The following is a 19,900-nucleotide window of genomic DNA, read 5'->3' as shown; positions in this document are numbered from 1 at the left end:
TAAAAGCAAGCTGTTCCTGGCCAAAGATCTGGCAGCAGTTTCCCTTCCAGAGCCTTCCACAGGGAATGTGCAATTGTTCAACATTCGCAATCAGGTTCAGCTTTTCTGTGCTCCGCTTGTTCGGCTAAGTTTCCCTCTTGAGTCTACTCCAGCCTTTGAGCCCTCCGGCAGAGGACATGCTCATTTAGTTCAAGGGGTCATCTCATAACCTTCATTCTGGGGAAATCATGGGGTTTTTAATCTAACTAAAGCATTATTAGGAATAGGAGAGATGTTTTCCAGTTGGTTAATGAAACCAGAGAACAGGAGAGGGCGTGCGAGAGAGGGAGAGAACTGAAGATTAAGGCCCTGCTGAGGATAACCCAACACGATCCAGGGCTTTCCGAGTAGAGTTCAAGAGGGAACATTAGCCGGGTTTGTCCTCTGTGACTTATAAAAGACAAAAGGAAAAACAAAAAAGTCATTTTTAAGTAGCATCGGGAATGGATGCCCAAAAGCTGGCCGAAATGGTCACTAATTACCAAGCCAGCAGTTGAACAATCTAATTAGAAGACTCCCCTTTACTCCCAGTCCCTTCACAGCTTAGAGGAGCAGCTTGAAAGACAGAGATCTGGCGAACATAAAGAACCAAACTAGCATGTACAAATGACAGGTCCTTGAAACACCTCATGCTCCATGCCCTCAGGCTAAGGGAACTCATCCAAAATGATGACTCTCCAACCCCTCCCAAAACTCCATACACACACACACACACAAACCCCTTCCACATGGGCATTCAAACTACCCTGGGGCAAGGAATCAGAGGTGCCATGAGAAGGCCGGAGAGGGCAGCAGCTGCCCGAACCGCTGGAGAAAGATGAGCAACCGCCCCCTAGAAGGCCGTGGGCCTGAGGACAGATGGAGACAGTAATAAGGAACAATGGAAAGCCTCACGCACACCCTTCCTCCCTCTTTCTTATTTATTAAGGAACAGAGAGCACATTACATTTGACTCTTTAGGAAGAGCATCTAGAGATGGGCCATCCAGCAGCTTCCAATCTGCCTGCTTTATTCTCCTCTCTTCCGCTCACCCGCAGACAATTAGCTTGGCTGAAGCTTGTCAGAGGGGGGTCCCTACAGGGGCCTGATTGGGACAATAATTTTCCATTATATTTTTACCCTTGCATTTCAGACTAAAAAATGTAAGAGACCTGTAAGAGTCCTGCAGAAAAACTCAGCCCCACTGCAGTTGTTACAATCACCCAGGAGGCATGATTTTCTCAAGAGCAATTACCTTTCCTGTACATATAAAAAAGAACCCTTTAACAATGCTAAACAATGTGGGGCAATCAAATCTGCTTTGCAGCGGAGTATTCTGATTTTAAATGAAGATGTTATTAGACTTCAGCAAGAAGAGTCACTTGGTTCCATTCCCCACCTACTGTGAAATTACCTCATTAAGGCTGATCAGCATGAAGAAAAAGGACCTCCCTTGCCACCACCGCCCCCCTCAACTCCCCTCTACCCCCTGCCCCCCAGCTCAGCTGACAGAGAAAGTTGGCTGGGACAAACTCTGGGATGAACTCCCAACAGCTCGGCCTCTTTCCCGCTGAAGGGAAATGGGGTTTGGGGCCATAGTTACTTTGTCCGCTCAGGGTCCAAGGCGATGGGAAAGCCAAAAGGTCTCCAGAGGAAGAAGAGGAAAGGAAATGATTAAGGAGCCAAAGGACAGAAGGATATGCTACGGGTTCTCAAATTCTGAAAAACCTAAGACGACGAGCAAGAATTCCAAGAGAAACTCTTCAGTTTCAGAGTGGCCTGGTCAAGTATTTCGTTAACATACACCATTAACAATCTAACAGAGGTACACACTTCCCAAATGATGACTTAAGAACAGAGCTGAGGACAAAACGTTCCCAAGTCCTCCTGTCTATCAGAATTTCTCAGGGGTAAAGTGGCCTAGGCATACTCTACCGACAGCAGCACATACCTGATGTTTAAGCCAGTGTTCTGGTCCAATTTCTCCCAGCATTTCAGCTTCCCCAGCAGTTTCTAAACATTAAGAGAAACAATCACATTAAAGAAGTGTCCCCTGCCATCTTCCGTTACTGTGATTAAACCTTCTTCCTCACATCTCTCAGCATCTTCTGAAGTCACTTGCCCTGAGTATGGGGGCTGGGGAGACAAGAGGCTGAGAAATTCTAATCCTTCTGGTCAAATAATAATTTTTAGGTTCCCAGTGGTGGCAATTTTTTTCCAATTGCAACTGTAAATGAATTGCTTTCTGATGTTTAAAAAGGAAAAAAATGAAGTGCGGTTTCCCACCTTACTATATATACAAAAAAAACTCCACTACAAGACAGCTTTCCATGCATTTATGCCATCTTCCCAATTACTGAAAATTCTTTTCTTGTTGAAGCATAATCCCAAAAAGCAAAATACCACTGACTGTGGAAAAGTTAGAGTTGTCAGCTCACAGAAACCTGGGCAAATAAAGTCCCCTTCTCAATACCCTTCTAAGCTGTAAGACGGAGTGGACAGGGATTGTCTCTCTTTATTACTGAACTGTACTTGCCAAGCGCTGAGTACAGTGCTCTGCTCACAGTAAGTGCTCAATAAATATGACTGAATGAATGGCTGAATGAATATCCTGCTCGAATGGCAGCTATAACAGCTTCCTCCCCTTTTCCCAGCCTTCTGAAGGGATTAGGGATTTGAGCCAGATGACAGTCTGGATCCCTCAAGTCTCTGCCCAACATCTACTCAGGAAGGTTCCAAGGTCTTTCTTTTTGTCGAAGATGATTAGACCAAAAACTGAGTTACTGAATATCGGACCAAGGTAAGAGGCATCAAAACATATGGGACAACTAAAATGCTATACAAAGTTAAACCAAAGATACGTTAGCCCATTCATCCATGAGCTTGTGGTTCTGGAGGTTATATCGTTTGTTTTTTAAAAAAGACAGTCATGTAGAGTAAGGCTGTGTTGGGGTGCCGATTTTAAAATATGCATATGAGATATATTTTATCAAGATTACAAATCAGCCGATGCCCACTAGCCCAGAAACTCAATAGAGCAATCACTAGCATCTACTGAATGCCCATTGTGCGCAGAGCACTTCGGAGAATACAAAGAGTCTGAAGACAGCATCCTTGACACTAAAATGAGTTACAGATAGAGGGAGTAGATCCTGGTTTTACTGCTGATTTGGGTGTGGAAATTTTAGAAAATAAAAGCCCAGACAAAATGGGAGCATCTGGGTCCCTTGACAGCTACATTAAAAGCCCTTCGCTGATCAGCCTTATATGTGGAAAACATTTAAGCACTTAAATTTAAATATTCTAGATTGCAAACTCTTTGTGGGGAGGGATCGAGTCAACCACTCTGTTGTACTCTCCCAAGCACTTAATACAGTGCTCTGTACAGAGTATGCACCTAATAAACACCACGGATTGGCTGATTTAAGCAACAGGCATTACATAACTTCCTCTTGATCTGAAGCAGTGATTTTTCAAAAACAATTCGTGTCTGCTATTGAGGACAATCACAACATTTTTAAATTAGCCCAATAATACTATGTAAAGTGTTTAGAGTTGGAGTTGAGAAATAGAATATTTATTATTTTCATCACTAATTTGTTGGTAAGCACTCCCAAATGATCAGGCAGTGCACTTAAAAAACACTAATTTAGAGGGACTTTCCCTGTATTTTCTAACACATACTAAAAAGAGTATTAAAAGTCACGGTGCTATTCATATTCATTGAGAGATGCTAATGATGGCAGCCATCTGCAAGGACAGCTAAAGTGAACTGAACTGAGTGAAGACTCTCTTGGATTGCATATTATGGCTTCTCAAGGAGTTTGGCAACAGGTATGGCTACGTTATAACATTAAACACTATGTGCCAAGCACTGTGCTAAGCACTGGGAAAGATGCAGGAGAATCTGATCAAGCATAGTCCCTGTCCCCCATAGGCTTCATAATCTCAAAATCTACGTGCCACAAAAGAAGTAACCCACAGCTGCTGGATGTCACGCTCTCTCTTTCTTCCCCATTTGAATACTAGCCTCATCAGCTCTCCCCAGCCCTCCCGGCCCTATCTCCACAATGAAAACAAACAAGTCAAAACTTTTTCCAGGGAATTAACCCTGGAAAAAGGAAATGCAACTCTTGCCACAAAAAAGCCCTTTTAGCTGCTCACCTCCTTCTCCAGTTCCAAGGCTACCAGATCTTCCTGGATCTTCTCATAACGTTCCAGTTTCCGCTGAAGACCCTCTACTTCTTCTTTAAGCAGGCCATTGTTCTCCTTCATTTCTCTGGCAAGGGTGAAAGAAGAACGATGAAAATATTTATTTAAAAAACAAAATCTCTTTGTCTTGAATCAGTTTCTGGACTTGCATGGCAAGAAATTCAATGTTGAGCATTTGGACTGGGATCCCTATTAGGACACCTATCACATCCTCTGATCTGCTTTCATCCAGCCGGCAAACCTGGAGAACCTGGAAAAGGTCAGTGTATCTTCACTATACGAGGCTGATCACCCATAAACAGGGTTTAAAACTAGATGAGAATCAATGGGTTCCATGCCTCTGAAATAAAACAGACCTGCCCATCTTACCTGAGATAGACATTTTCCTCCCTGAGCTGCTTCAACTCCCTCTCCATCTTTGGGAACTGTTCCAACTCTGACTTCATGTTCTTCACAATGGCTGCATCTTTCTCCTGCACAGAGAGGGTATGTTCCACCTCCTAAAAGAATAAAAAGGCCAGATAGAGACTTCAGAAGTCTGGAAGGATTCAAGTCTCAGTTGAGCTACTAAAAATTCCAGAATCTTCTTCCCTCTGTTTCTACCAGTCCCAACAGTCTCAGAGAGAAGCACCTTCTAAATCTGTACTCTAAAAGGTCCAACTATTTAATATCTATTATGAGCAACACTTGCCCACCCAAAGGGAAAAACTGACAGGAAATAATAATAATGTTGGTATTTGTTAAGCGCTTACTATGTGCCGAGCACTGTTCTAAGCGCTGGGGTAGACATAGGGGAATCAGGTTGTCCCATGTGGGGCTCACAGTCTTAATCCCCATTTTACAGATGAGGGAACTGAGGCACAGAGAAGTTAAGTGACTTGCCCACAGTCACACAGCTGATAAGTGGCAGAGCTGGGATTCGAACTCATGAGTCCGGAAACAATGACGGACGCACAAATGATTCACCTTGATCTTTTGCTCCAGGTCGGATATCACACTCTGGTTAGCTTGTAGCTCTTGGACTCTCTGATTGGCCTCCTGCAATTTTCTGTTTAAGATAGACAAGACAACAACCTATTTTCCTATTCCTTTAGGAAGATTACACGATCCCTTAAATTCAGAGCTCTCTATAATAAAGAGGAGCATTAGGGTCAATTAATGGAAAGGAATCTGAACAGCGTACACACTTTAAAAGACCAGAGCCTTGGACTGTTAAACTGTTGAGCATGAAGGTAGGGCAAGTAATGAAAAGAAACCCAATTTCCCGATTGGTCATCCCTTCATTCATTCATTCCATCATATTTACTGAGTGCTTCCTGTGTGCAAAGCACTCTACTAAGCACTCGAGAGAGTACAACAGAACAACCAACAGACACATTCCCTGCCCATGATGAGCTCAAACACAATTCATTTGATCTAAAGCTTTATGTACAAACTTGTTTTAAACTTTACGTGGGATCTCACTTAAAATGTTTAGGGGAAGAAACAGGAGGAAGACTTGCTACTTAATGAGCTGTTGCTCAGAGTTGGCATCGAAACAGTTTAACAGAAATTCCAGCCTTATAAAAAAAAGGCAACCTTTTCTTCGATCAGTGGAAAAAGCAGTAGAAAACAGCTCAACCTCTGTAGCTGCTTTGATACGGAGACAGTTTCCTTTTCATTCCACACTCACTTGCGCTGCACATCCATCTGTTCCATTAGCTCCTGCTTCTGCGATTCCTGATTCTTCACTTGCATTTCCTGGTTCATTACATTCCACTGAAGTTCAGAGATTTTCCCCTTTAACACGTTGATGGTCTGGATTCCAAGAAAGAGAAGAGACAAAAAGAAAGAAAATGCCACCACACGTCAGTGAGCCATCAGCCCCGAATATAACAGTGATCAAACCTGTTACGGTTCAAGACCAAGGAACAGAGAGAGAAGCAACCAACCAGAGTAGAAGTCAGATTCCTAAACCCACCTTGGAACCAAAGGCAAAAGAAAGCGCCTTTGCTCGCCACTGTCACTCATGTTGTCACTTCCAGGTCCCAAACTCTGAAGGTTACCAATCATTTTCTGAGTCAGCACAGAAACCTAAAAGATGGCTGGACCACCATGGTGCTGGTGAGAGCTCTAGGCCTCCGCCATGGGTTTCTTCAGCCCTTTTCACACTGCCTCAAAAGGCATCAGGAAGAGAGGAAGAGGTGGCTGCAGCAAGGAGCAAGAACAGTCCCCACTTCCTCTCGAATAAATACCGACAGACATTTAAAGAGGATCCAGAGGCAAGTTTTCACACTGCCACTGATTAGCAGGACTGTGATTTTTTCTGCTTAGAACAGATAAGGTTCAAGACTGCAGCCAGCCTAGCTTCCTTGAAACAGGAGGCTCAGGAAGAAACCAGAAGCTCAGCTGATGCCCACAAAGCAAACTCCCTGCCTGGGCAGCATGAGCTCATTCTGGCACCTCTTAATCCAGAAGATGAACCGAGGCAGGACCTTGGCCGAGTCGAGCCTCCAAACAGCTGGCAAGTAAAAGGCCCGAATGAACTTGGTAGAGGTTACTGTCACCCCTCCTTTTCAACCTTCAGGCCTCCCCAGGACCCTCATTCTGGAACCCCACCTCTAAGGGGAAGACCAAATGGCTCCCATTCTTCCTCCCATCTGTTGCTCCCCCGTGGTCTCATTTGAAATGGCATTGCCACCCATGAGTTGGCTCAATTTCATTCAAAAATGGTCCGGCTCTTCGTTCAGAGATATTCAGTCAATCAAACAATAGCATTCATTATGCAGCTACATTGAAACCTCTTTGAGGGTGCGGATCATTTCTACCAATTTTACTGTCTGTTACTTTCCCAAGCCCTCTGTTCAGTGCTCTGCACACAATGCTTGAGAGAGAGCAATAGAATTAATAGGTATGAGCCTTGCCCTCAAGGACCTTACAGTCTAATGGGGAAGACATACTGAAATAAATCACAAGTAGGAGGAAGCAACAGAATACAAAGAGATGCACATAAGCAAATCAGCGGGTGTATCTATGTGATACTAGGGGACAGAGAAGTGATCAAGTGGAAGTTGGGTGTGGAGAATAGGGTGAACAAGGGGTAGAGGAACTGGATATTAACCAGAGAGGTCTCCTGGAAGAAGTGTGACTGCAGAAAGGGATGTGACTTCTGAAACACTTGGAAGATGGGGGGAGAAGTGGTCAGCCAGACGGAGGGGAAGTTCCAGGCAGGAAAGGGGGTGTGAAGTGAGCAAGAGGTCAGTGGCAGAAGAGATGAGAACAAGGCACAGGGAAAAGTCAAGCATGTGAGATGGGATATAGGAGAAGAGCATGGATGAACGGCAGAGAGAACTCAAAAAAGTGCCTCAAAGCTAAGGGTCAGGAGGTTCTGTTTGATGCAGAGAGGAAGTGGCAACTAGTGGAGGTTTTTAAAGGGTGGGGAGTTACCATGCTTTTAGAAAAATGATCCAGGCAGCAGAATGAAATATGAACTGGAGAGGGGAGAGACTGGAGGCAGAGAGAAAGTCAGTGAGAAAGCCGATCCCCTAATCAAGTCAAGATAGGACAAGTACCCAGACTAGTGTGATGGCATCTTGGAAGGAGAGGAAGGTGTGGATTCTGGAAACGTGAAGAGAGATGATTTGGTGACAGACTAAATTTGGGAGTTGAAAGAGTGATAGGAGTCAAGGATAGTGCTAAAGTTACAGGCTTGAGAGTTGGAGAGGAGAGTGGGGTCGCCAACTGTAACGGGAAAGTTTCTGGGACTTCAATGAATCAAATGCTAACACAGAGGAAATTGGCTAGTGACAGTTACAGAACTCAGGGACCCACAGGACCCCCAAGGAGGCCTCCTGGTCTTACCTCATTGGCTTCAGACAACTTGTTCTCCTTCTCCTGCAACTTTTTACCCAGCAACTCCAAATTCCGCTTAGAGATCTTGTGGTTCTCCATCTCTTCCTTCCACTTATTCTCGGCTTCCGCCTCCCTCTCCTGGCACTGCTTCATGCGGGTTAGAAGCTCCTGGTTACGGTCAGCCTCTCGCTGCAATTGGATGAGGTAAAGAGTTTCCCAATCAACCACATGCGTTAAGGAGTCTTGCATGGAAATAGGATATCCCAGAGTCACATGAGCCAACAAATTACCCCCAAGCAGGCGAATGAGGTGGCCCATAACCAGATAGAGACTACTAGACAGGCAGGGTCAATATGGAGCCGCTTAGGGTTGGGCAACTACTCGGAGGCATCTCCATTTACCTCAGCCTCATGCCACCTTGGGAGAAAAGGGCTAGTCCGGCTCCTCCTCCATGTGGCTTCTCCGCTCCTCTCATATAATCCCATCAATCAATGCCTGACAACCAGGTGTGGAAGAATGGAACAAATGAGATATGGCTCAGGCCTACATCCCACCTTCTCAGCCTTGCCGTTCTTCCACTGTCCCACTGCGACGCTCCAACATACCCCTCCACCTGAGATGTCAAAGTTGCCTGGATTCCCACCCACCAATGCCAATCCAGCCTCACCAACTCCCACCAGAGCACCACTGAGCAGAAATCCAATGGCCCTCCAAGAGCAGGGGTGGGGATCCAGTGGGGTGTCACATGATAGACAGCCCCTATAGACATGATGGACATGATAGACAGCGAGAGTCTGGGAGCTGTAGGGTCCCGGCAGCTGTCCTAGGTCAATTCAGCCTTGCTGCTACTGCAGAAGGCGCCTTGAAAAAAAAATGGCATTTGTTAAGGACTTATTATGTGCTAAGTACTGTACTAAGCGCTGGGGTAGATACAAGCTAATCAGGTTGGATACAGTCCCTGTCCTAAATGTAGGAGCTCATGGTCTCAATCCCCATTTTACAGATGAGGTAACTGAGGCCCAGAGAAGTGACTTGCCCGAGGCCACATAGCAGACAAGTGGTGGATCAGGATTGGAACCCAGGTCCTTCTGACTCCCAGGCTCTTGCTCTATTCACTAGGCCATGGTGCTCCTTGCCCCACTAGTGTTCAGAACTGTGAGAATGCTGAGGAAGCTGGAGCGGTTTACAAGAATCAAAAACTGTGCTTGGAACCCTGGGGAGGCTGAGGGTTCCTCCCTCTAAAATCACTTTTTACCTACTTTGTTTCACATTCTTATCTTGGCTTGTTGATTTTGTAATTTGCTGTTGTTTTGAGTTTCACTGTTCACACTGTGAATCCTCTATGAGAAAGAGACCAAGTATTTTCCTTGCAATGCCAGCACCCAGCCCATAGGGTGGGCTCAGTAAATATCATAACTACTAGGAGTAAAATCACTGGTGGTACATCCCTGAGGTAGCAACAGAAGAGCCCCAATATTTTTGGCTGACAAGTCGGGACATGCGATGCAATCCCTCCAGAAACCTTTCCCAATTTCTAATCCACAGCAAAACATGGGAATTGACAGGGAAGCGTCACCTTCTTAAAGCTGTTTCCCCTACCTCTTCCTTCAATAAAATGTCACTCTCACGGGGGCACACCCTTCTCTCATCTCACCAATACCTTCGATTTCAATCTACCATCCACCCCCTGTAAGAATTCCTGCAGTGGGACCTCAGAAACCAAGATTTCCATACAAAATGCAAGGAAACCCTATTCTGCTTTAGCCCACTGGCTTCGTCTCCCAGATAATTTATACTCAGAACAGGCTTCCCGGCCCGCCCTGGACCACCAAGCCAGGGGACCCCACCACCTGGATGGATAAGTCTAATTAGTATCACACAATGAAGTCACTTTGCTTTTCTTCTGGAAATAAGTGTCATCACCTGTAGCATGGAGGATCTGGCAAAATATCTCATTCTCAGGAATGAGGAGCTGGATTTAGACTTTCTAATTATGCAGTTTTCACAGCCTACTCTGCCAGCAGCTTTTCAACCTGACCCTGAGTACAACTGATCTGGGAGCAAATTTGGCCTGGGAAAGCCAAAGCAAAGCAAATTAAGCTGGGAATTTTCATGTTAACCAAGGTTAATGAAAACACGTTACCACGTCTCACCTGTACAGCACCTCATTTCAAGTAGTTTCCTTTGACGTTCATTTTTTCTTTTTTTTTCCCTGGATCTGGAGAAAAGTTTTAACCCCAGAAACTTGTGTTAAAGAGCCTACTGGCGTCTTGGATAGAAAATGAGAAGCCACTGAGCAGAGTAGGATAAAATATTTAAATAACACAGCTCGGTAGGTTTATATGAATTCCAGATTAGGAAAGAATCAGAGTTTTCATTTGAAGCTTGCCACTTCAGTGCTGCCATTGTCTAATGGATATCCTAGTCCCAGAGCTGTCACCATTCCAAGATGTCACCATCCCAACCTCCAGATCTTTTCCAACTGACTAGCCAGTGTAAGTCGAGGAGAACTGTTTGGCGTTCCGGACCCGAAGCTCTTCTGGCTTCACGCTGAGGCGCCTGGGGATTTTCAGCCGACAGAGCACTTATTTATTTGGCAAACGTCATCAAAAGAATCCAACGCTCTCAGAGGATTCGGGTGTAAATTCAGAGCCTCTACCCACCTCGTAATTCCTGGCGTTGGTATTTGCTGCTTTCTCCAGTTCGATCCGAGCTCTTTTGTGGCTCAGCTCCATCTGCATCTTTTCCCGTTCCACCTGGAGGAGGTGAGACTTGGATCGGATCTGCTCAGCTTGTTCCTCCATCTGATAACAATGCACAGAGAGAGAAGAAACCTTAGAGGGTTGACACGTGCACTCGATTCAGACTGTTAAAATCAGACTGTTAAAAACGGAAGTCTTCAAAGAAGCAGGTGAGAGTCCATTCTCACACCCAAGATGGGAGAGTGTAAAATTTGCATTTTCATTCATTCACTCAATTGTATTTATTGAGTGCTTACTGTGTGCAGAGCATTGTACTAAGCACTTGGAATGTACAATGCGGCAACAGATACAGACGATCCCTGCCCAACAACGGGCTCACAGTCTAAAAGGGGGAGACAGACAGCAAAACAAAAAATAGATAGATAGAATCACAGATAGAAACACATCATTAATAAAATAAATGGAGTAATGAATAATATATACAAATATACAAAAGTGCTGTGGGGAGGGAAAGGGGGTAGAGCAGAGGGAGGGAGTAGGGGGAGAGGGGCAGAGGGAAAGGGAAGGCTCAGTCTGGGAAGGTCGCCTGGAGGAGGTGAGCTCTCCGTAGGGCTTGGAAGAGGGGAAGAGAGTTTGGCGGATGTGAGGAGGGAGGGCATTCCAGGACAGCGGTAGGATGTGGGCCAGGGGTCGACGGTGGGACAGGCGAGAACGAGGCACAGTGAGGAGGTGGGCGGCAGAGGAGCGGAGTGTACGGGGTGGGCTGTAGAAGGAGAGAAGGGAGGTGAGGCAGGAGGGGGCAAGGTACTTCCAAGTTCAAAGACCACCATAAACTCTGTGTTACTTGAGCACACTAGTGGGATTAACAGAAGCTCACACCCATCACTGGGCCCCAAGATACCAAATCTAAGCATTGACTCTTTGCTCATTCCCACGAAAGGAAAACCCTCTAAATTCACCTTAACGACTATCTGTATCATGAGGGACAGGGACCGACTTTAATTCCATCTGCATATTTTCCCCCAGTGTTTAGTACAGCGCTCTGCATACAGTAAATGATTACTACTACTACTTATAATAAGAATGTCCTGGAGGTCCAGAGTGCCGACAGGGTCTTCAATGCTGCACATTGTCAGACAGGAGCAGAAGGAAAACACATAAGAAGTTGGGGAAGGGGAGGGGAGAGATCTTTCCTCTATCCCCCAGCTCCCAAAAACATACACAAACACACACACTCTCTCTCTCACTCCTGGATTCAGAGCTCGACTATATTGGTGGCCTCTAAACAAATGATAGGGAACTTGTCCCTCGTCACACTGAAAAGGCAAAACAGACCGTCTGGCCTGGGGTGCTGCGTACAGCCAAATCCTGGGCCCCAGATTGTGGATTTCCACCCAGGGAATAGCTCTAAGGCAGCCCAACCCGGCTTCTGGGTGAGGAGGTGCTGCACTTGTCCCCGTGGGGGCCATCACAGGACCCGCCCAGGACCAACCCTCTCTCAAGTCAAAGGAAACCTACTCTGGGAGCATTGGAGCCGGCCCAAGCCCGGGCCAACCCATCCTTCTTCAGTCGGGCCTAACCCATCTCCGGGGTCCTACTCTAAACTCACCTGGACTCTCTGTTGGTACTGCATTTGTAAAGAACCCTGACTGAAGGAAGAGACATCCAGGCCAGACACTGACTCCGCACGCTGCGACAGGAAGTTATTCAAAGACCTCAGGGTAGAAAAGACGGCGGTATTGTCCTCCAGATCTTCCATGGTGGCTTGCTTTCTGTAAAGACACCCACCCAAAGCAAAAGAGAAAACAAGTGAAGTGAATCCAAGTGTCTTTCGCCAGTTACATGGTGGAAATTGAGCTCTTCTGCACATCTCAGAGTCATAACTATCTCAGTGTTTACTAGGAGTATGTCAGGGGCTCCTAATATTATTCCCATTTCTCCGTGCCTCAGTTTCCTCAACTGCTAAATGGGATTCAATCCCCGTCCTCACTCCCACTTAGACTGTGAGCCCCAAGTGGGACGGGAACTGTGCCCGACCTGATTTACTTAGATCTACCCCAGTGCTTAGAACGGCGCTTGACACACAGTAAGCACACAGAGACCACAATTCGTATTTTCTCCTTCTGTGAAGTTGAACTTTGGTAACTCAAAGCGGTTTGACCGAGTAGAGAATCCTAAACCTAGGATCCCTTCCAAGCTACTCAGCTGGAATACTACCCCATTTTACAGATGAGGTAACAGGCACACAGTAGATAGGTGGAAGAGCTGGCATTAGAACCCGAGTCCTTCTGATTCCCAGGCCAGTGCTCCATCCACTGGGCCACAATGCTTCTCAATAACTGTAATTACTGAGCAACAACTGTACAAAGCAGTTGGGAGAGTGCACAAGAATTAGTAGACAAGGTGTGTGCGAGCTAGAGGTTAATTCCAAGAATCACCATAGCCCTTTTGATTTTGGCATACTTCTCTGAGGTGCTCCATGCACCTAAATATTAAGGTCAACAACCAAATTTTAAGAAGGCTATAGACCTCAAGATTGTCTGTTTATTTCTCATTTTTTCACATTTACAAAGTGCATTACACTCTTATAGGTGGGTGGTAACAGACCAAGAAAATATCCATTGAAGCCCATCTCTGTCCACAGAGATCTTCCAAGCGGCGTTGCCTAGTGGAAAAAACACAGACCCGGGAGTCAATTGACCTGAGTTCTATCAATCATACTTCCTGAGCTCTGACTAGTCCTGGCTCCTTTATATAGTCATTCAATCGTATTTACTGTGTGCAGAGCACTGTACTTAGCACTTGGAAAGTACAATTCAGCAACAAAGAGAGACAATCCCCGCCCCAGCGGGGTCATTGCTGTGCGACCTGGGCAAGTCACTTCGTTTCTCTGTACCTCAGTTCTCCCATCTGTAAAATGGGGATTCAATACCTGTTCTCCCTCCTACTTAGACTGTGAGCCCCGGGGGGAATCTGATGCTCTTGTTGTATCTACTCCAGCGCCTAGTACATATCTTGGCACAGAATAAGCATTTAACAAATACCACCATTACTTTTATATCATCATATTATTCTTTATAGTATCATCGTCGTAATAAACTATTTCTATCAGTCCCACCAGACCCCTTTCAGCTTCACCCTCTCCTCCATGCCTCTGTTCCATGACACCACTCATTCACGCATTCCATCATATTTATTGAGCAATTACTGTGTGCAGAGCACTGTAGTAAGTGCTTGGAAAGTACAATTCGGCAACAAATAGAGACAATCCCTACCCAACTACAGGCTTGGTTTTCGGGGTACATGGAGAGAGGGTCACTGACGGAAAACGTGAGTGACGATCACGACGGGAGCAAAGCAGAGGTGTGAACTCTGACGCCAGTGTGCAAAGGAGGGGAGAACTAGGGCCTGGAAAAGAATGGGCAACAACAGAGCAACACAAGAGAACCTGGATCATGCCCTGGCCGGGGATGGACGAACAGAAAGGGGGAGGAAAGGAGGAGCGAGGGAAGCCTGAGTCTCTGTGGTTCCCCTGGGGAGGGCCTGGAATTGGGAGTCCCGGGGTTATAATAATAATGGTATTTGTTAAGCACTTACTATATGCCAAGCACTTTTCTAAGCACTGGGGTAGATTCAAGGTAATCAGGTTGTTCCACATGGGGCTCACACTCTCAATCCCCAATTTATATATGAAGTAACTGAGGCACAGAGAAGTTAAGTGATTTGCCCAAAGTCACACAGCTGACAAGTGGTGGATCCGGGATTAGAACCCATGACCTCTGACTCCCCAGCCTGGGCTCTTTCCACTGAGCCACGCTGTCATAAGACTGTAAACTCATTATGGGCAGCATCATCATCATCATCATCATCATCATGGTATCTGTTAAGCGCTTACTATGTGCCAAGCACTGTTCTAAGCGCTGGGGGAGATCCAAGGCAATCGAGTGGTCCCACGTGGGGCTCCCAGTTTTAATCCCCATTTTACAGATGAGGTCACTGAGGCCCCGAGAAGTGAAGCAACTTGCCCAAAGTCACACAGCTGGCAAGTGGCGGAGCCGGGATTAGAACCCACGACCTCTGACTCCCAAGCCCGGGCTCTTTCCACTAGGCCACGCTGACATAAGACTGTAAGCTCTTTATGGGCATCATCATCATCATGATGATATTGATTCTACTTATCGTGATTAAGTTGTCTTGTTTTTTGTCTGTCTCTCCCAATTGGACTGTCAGCTCATTAATGGGCAGGGATTGTCTCTGTTGCCTAACTGTATATTCCAAGCGCTTAGTACAGTGCTCGGCACATAGTAAGCACTCAATAAATACTACTGAATGAATGTTAAGCGCTTACTATGTGCCAAGCACTGTTCTAAGCACTGGGGGAGATCCAAGGCAATCAGGTGGTCCCACGGGGGGCTCCCAGTCTTCATCCCCCTTTCCCAGATGGGGTCACTGAGGCCCCGAGAAGTGAAGCGAATTGCCCAAAGTCACACCGCTGAGAAGTGGCGGGGGCGGGATTGGAACCCACGACCGCTGACTCCCCAGCCCGGGCTCTTTCCACTAAGCCACGCTGTCCTAAGACTGTAAGCTCATGATGGGCATCACCACGATTATCATCATCATGGTATTTGTTAAGCGCTCACTACGTGCCAAACACTGTTCTAAGCGCTGGGGGAGATCCAAGGCAATCAAGTGGTCCCACGTGGGGCTCCCAGTTTTAATCCCCCTTTTACAGATGAGGTCACTGAGGCCCCGAGAAGTGAAGCGACTTGCCCAAAGTCACACAGCTGACAGAGCCGGGATTAGAACCCATGACCTCTGACTCCGCTACCTGGGATCTTTCTACTAAGCCATGCTGTCATAAGACTGTAAGCTCATTATGGGCAGCATCATCATCATCATCATGGTATTGATTCTATTTATTGTGATTAAGTTGTCCTGTTTTTTGTCTGTCTCCCCCAATTAGACTGTGAGCCCGTCATTGGGCAGGGACTGTCTCTATCTGTTGCCGAATTGTACATTTCAAGCGCTTAGTACAGTGCTCTGCACATAGTAAGCGCTCAATAAATACTATTGAATGAATGTTAAGTGCTTACTACGTGCCAAGCCCTGTTCTAAGCGCCGGGGGAGATCCAAGGCAATCGAGTGGTCCCACGTGGGGCTCCCAGTCTTCATCCCCCTTTTCCAGATGGGGTCACTGAGGCCCCGAGAAGCGAAGCGACTTGCCCAAAGTCACACAGCGGACAGAGCCGGGATTAGAACCCATGACCTCTGACTCCGCTACCCGGGATCTTTCCACTAAGCCACGCTGTCCTAAGACTGTAAGCTCATTATGGGCATCATCATCATGCTGGTATTTGTGAAGCGCTTACTACGTGCCCAACACTGTTCTAAGCGCCGGGGGAGGTCCAAGGCAATCGAGTGGTCCCACGTGGGGCTCCCAGTCTTCATCCCCCTTTTCCAGATGGGGCCACTGAGGCCCCGAGAAGCGAAGCGACCTGCCCCAAGTCACCCCGCTGGGAGGCGTCGGGATTGGAACCCACGCCCCGCGACTCCCCAGCCCGGGCTGCAGCCGCTCAGCCCGCGTCCGCTGCTGCCGCGGCAGCAGCGCCTTCGCCCGGGGCGCTCAGTACAGTGCCCCCGCGGGTGGGAGGCGCTGCATAAATACCATGGATGGATGGATCCGGGGCGGTGGCGGAAGGACAGTAGGAGGGATGGTGGGGGGATCCCGGCGACGCCCCGCGCGCTCCCGCCGCTCCTGCTCCGCCGCTCCGCTCTCCCCCCCCCCCCCCCCCCCCCCCCCCCCCACGCCGCGCCCGCCACTTCTCGCGAGAGTTCGGCCCGGCTCTCGCGAGACCTGGCGGCGGCGCGCGAGCCCGCGGCGGCCCAACGGTCGGCGCGCGCGCCCCTCCCCCCCCCCCCCCCGGGCCTCGCGCCCTGCTGGGAAGCGCGCGCCCCCCCCCCCCCCCCCCCCGGGCCTCGCGCCCTGCTGGGAAGCGCGCGCCGGTTGGGGAAGCCGAGGACGTGGGTTCTAATCCCGCCTCCCCCACCCGTCGGATGGCCAACCTTGAGCCCGGCACTGCCCCTTCTCTAGACTTAATAATAATAATAATGTTGGTGTTTGTTAAGCGCTTACTATGTGCCGAGCACTGTTCTAAGCGCTGGGGTAGACACAGGGGAATCAGGTTGTCCCACGTGGGGCTCACAGTCTTCATCCCCATTTTACAGATGAGGGAACTGAGGCCCAGAGAAGTGAAGTGACTTGCCCACAGTCACACAGCTACCAAGCCCTTAGCCACGCCACTCATCATTATGACATGATTCTAATAATAATAATAATGTTGGTGTTTGTTAAGCGCTTACTATGTGCCGAGCACTGTTCTAAGCGCTGGGGTAGACCTAGGGGAATCAGGTTGTCCCACGTGGGGCTCACCGTCTTCATCCCCATTTTACAGACGAGGGAACTGAGGCCCAGAGAAGTGACGTGACTTGCCCACAGTCACACAGCCGACAAGTGGCCGAGCTGGGATTCGAACTCCTGAACCCTGACTCCAAAGCCCATGCTCTTTCCACTGAGCCACGCTGCTTCTCTGTGTGGCTCAGACTTCCGTTCCCTCCTCTGTCACATGAGGGTGAAGACCGGGAGCCCCACGTGGGACCACCTATTTACCTCATAGTAGTATTTATTGAGCGCTTACTATGTGCAGCGCACTCGACTAAGCGCTTAGAGTGTCCAATGCGAATCTACCCCAACGCTTAGAACAGTGCTGGGCACATTGTAAGCACTTAAAGAGCATCATCAAGTGCAAATCTTGGCCCAGCTGTTTGTGCTTTGGATGGATGAGAAGCAGCCTGGCTTAGTGGAAAGGGCACGGGTTTGGGAGGCAGAGGATGTGGGTTCTAATCCCACCTCCCCCACCTGTCGGATGGCCAACCTTGAGCCTGGCACTGCCCCTTCTCTAGACTTCCGTTCCCTCCTCTGTCACATGAGGGTGAAGACTGGGAGCCCCACGTGGGACCACCTATTTACCTCATAGTATTTATTGAGCGCTTACTATGTGCAGCACACTCGACTAAGCGCTTAGAGTGTCCAATGCGAATCTACCCCAGCCCTTAGAACAGTGCTGGGCACATTGTAAGCACTTAAAGAGCATCCTCAAGTGCAAACCTTGGCTCAGCTGTTTGTGCTTTGGATGGATGAGAAGCAGCGTGGCTTGGTGGAAAGGGCACAGGTTGGGGAAGCAGAGGACGTGGGTTCTAATCCCACCTCCCCCACCTGTCGGATGGCCAACCTTGAGCCTGGCACTGCCCCTTCTCTAGACTTCTGTTCCCTCCTCTGTCACATGAGGGTGAAGACTGGGAGCCCCACGTGGGACCACCTATTTACCTCATATTCAGTAATATTTATTGAGCACTTACTATGTGCAGCACACTGGACTAAGCACTTAGAGTGTCCAATGCAAATCTACCCCAGCGCTTAGAATAGTGCTGGGCACATAGTAAGCACTTAACAAATAGCATCATCCTCAAGTGCAAACCTTGGCTCAGCTGTTTGTGCTTTGGATGGATGAGAAGCAGCGTGGCTTGGTGGAAAGGGCATGGGTTTAGGAAGCGGAGGATGTGGGTTCTAATCCCACCTCCCCCACCTGAGGTCTAACCTTGAGCCTGGCACTGCCCCTTCTCTGGACCTCAGTTCCCTCCTCTGTAACAGGAGGGTGAAGACTGTGAGCCCCACGTGGGACCACCTGATTACCTTGTATTCATTCAGTAGTATTTATTGAGCGCTTACTATGTGCAGTGCACTCTACTAAGCGCTTAGAGTGTTCAATGTGTATCTACCCCAGCGCTTAGAACAGTGCTGGGTACATAATATGGGCTAATATGGGTTTAACAAATAGCGTCATCAAGTGCAAACCTTGGCCCAGCTGTTTGTGCTTTGGATGGATGAGAAGCAGAGTGGCTTGGTGGAATGGGCACGGGTTTGGGAGTCAGAGGATGTGGGTTCTAATTCATTCATTCGATTGTATTTATTGAGCACTTACTGTGTGCAGAGCACTGTGCTAAGCACTTAGAATGTACAATTTGGAAACAGAGACAATCCCTGCCCAACAATGGTCTCACAGTCTAAAATCCCTGCTCCACCACTTGTCAGCTGTGTGACACTGGGCAAGCCACTTCACTTCTCTGGGCCTCAGTTCCCTCATCTGTAAAACGGGGATGAAGACCGGGAGCCCATGTGGGTCAACCTGATTCATTCAGTCATATGTATTGAGCACTTACTGTGTGCAGAACACCTTGTATCTACCCCAGCACTTAGAACAATACTTGGCGCATAGTAAGCGCTTAAACACCATCAGTGTTATTATTATTATGAGCAGTCGTATTAGACGAATCCAAACTTCCCCCTTCTGTCTAATCTCAAGTAGTCTTGCTCCAGAAGATTCCAGGCTCTCTCCTGACCTCCCCCCCTCAGAATTTGGCAGGAAGCAATTTTGAAAGAGTGGATAACATCTGAAACAATTCCCAAGATGCATCTTCACTCCCACCAATCCAGATGGGAAGAGTAGAGAAATAATAACTGTGGTATTTATTAAGCGCTTACTCTGCAGCAAGCGCTGAAGTGGGCACAAGGAAACCAGGTTGGACACAGGATCTGCCCCACTTTGGGCTCACAGTCTAAATCCCCATTTCACAGATGAGGTAAGTGAGGCACAGAGAAGTGACTAGCCCCAGGTCACACAGAAGACATGTGGCAGAGCCAAGATTAGACCCACATCCTCTGATTCCTAGGCCCATACCCTTTCCACTAGACCAGTTTGGCATTGGTGGCGTTTTGCTACTAGTTTCTCCTCCCAGTGACTGCGTGAGGCAGACTCACAACTGTAAAGTGAATTTTACAGGGACAGAAAACACTGAGGACAGAATGCTTTAAGACCGTGAGACCCCTGTGGGACACCTACTGTGTCCAAACTGATTAGTCTATGGCACAGAGTACGCACTTAAATACCATAAAAAAAATTTGCAGGGTCACACAGCCAGTCTGTCTTCAACAGAACTGACAAAATCAGTCCATAAGCACAGACTTCTCAGGGCATTGTGAGCTTTAGTTCAGTAGGATTCTCCTGAAGAATGAGCCCGAC

General features: G+C 47.8%; 1 protein-coding gene across 1 annotated transcript in view; it reads right to left on the bottom strand.

The window, feature by feature from the left end:
• MAD1L1 (mitotic arrest deficient 1 like 1) overlaps positions 1–16,524 on the bottom strand; it is a 575,141-nt gene extending 558,617 nt beyond the window's left edge. The window contains exons 1-9 of the mRNA XM_029056371.1: positions 16,429–16,524; positions 12,373–12,535; positions 10,725–10,865; positions 8,071–8,250; positions 5,903–6,027; positions 5,197–5,278; positions 4,600–4,730; positions 4,183–4,297; positions 1,970–2,031 (exon numbers count right to left, since the gene is read on the bottom strand). Coding sequence (XP_028912204.1) covers positions 1,970–2,031; positions 4,183–4,297; positions 4,600–4,730; positions 5,197–5,278; positions 5,903–6,027; positions 8,071–8,250; positions 10,725–10,865; positions 12,373–12,522 — 986 coding nt within the window. The 5' untranslated portion in view covers positions 12,523–12,535; positions 16,429–16,524. The remainder of the gene's footprint in view (positions 1–1,969; positions 2,032–4,182; positions 4,298–4,599; positions 4,731–5,196; positions 5,279–5,902; positions 6,028–8,070; positions 8,251–10,724; positions 10,866–12,372; positions 12,536–16,428) is intronic.
• Between the last annotated feature and the right edge of the window lie 3,376 nt (positions 16,525–19,900).

This window comes from Ornithorhynchus anatinus, chromosome 2, assembly GCF_004115215.2.
Source record: "Ornithorhynchus anatinus isolate Pmale09 chromosome 2, mOrnAna1.pri.v4, whole genome shotgun sequence".
In the NCBI taxonomy this organism is placed as follows: domain Eukaryota; kingdom Metazoa; phylum Chordata; class Mammalia; order Monotremata; family Ornithorhynchidae; genus Ornithorhynchus; species Ornithorhynchus anatinus.
Note: the sequence above shows the minus strand (reverse complement) of the source record. Positions and strands in the feature narration are given on the sequence as shown.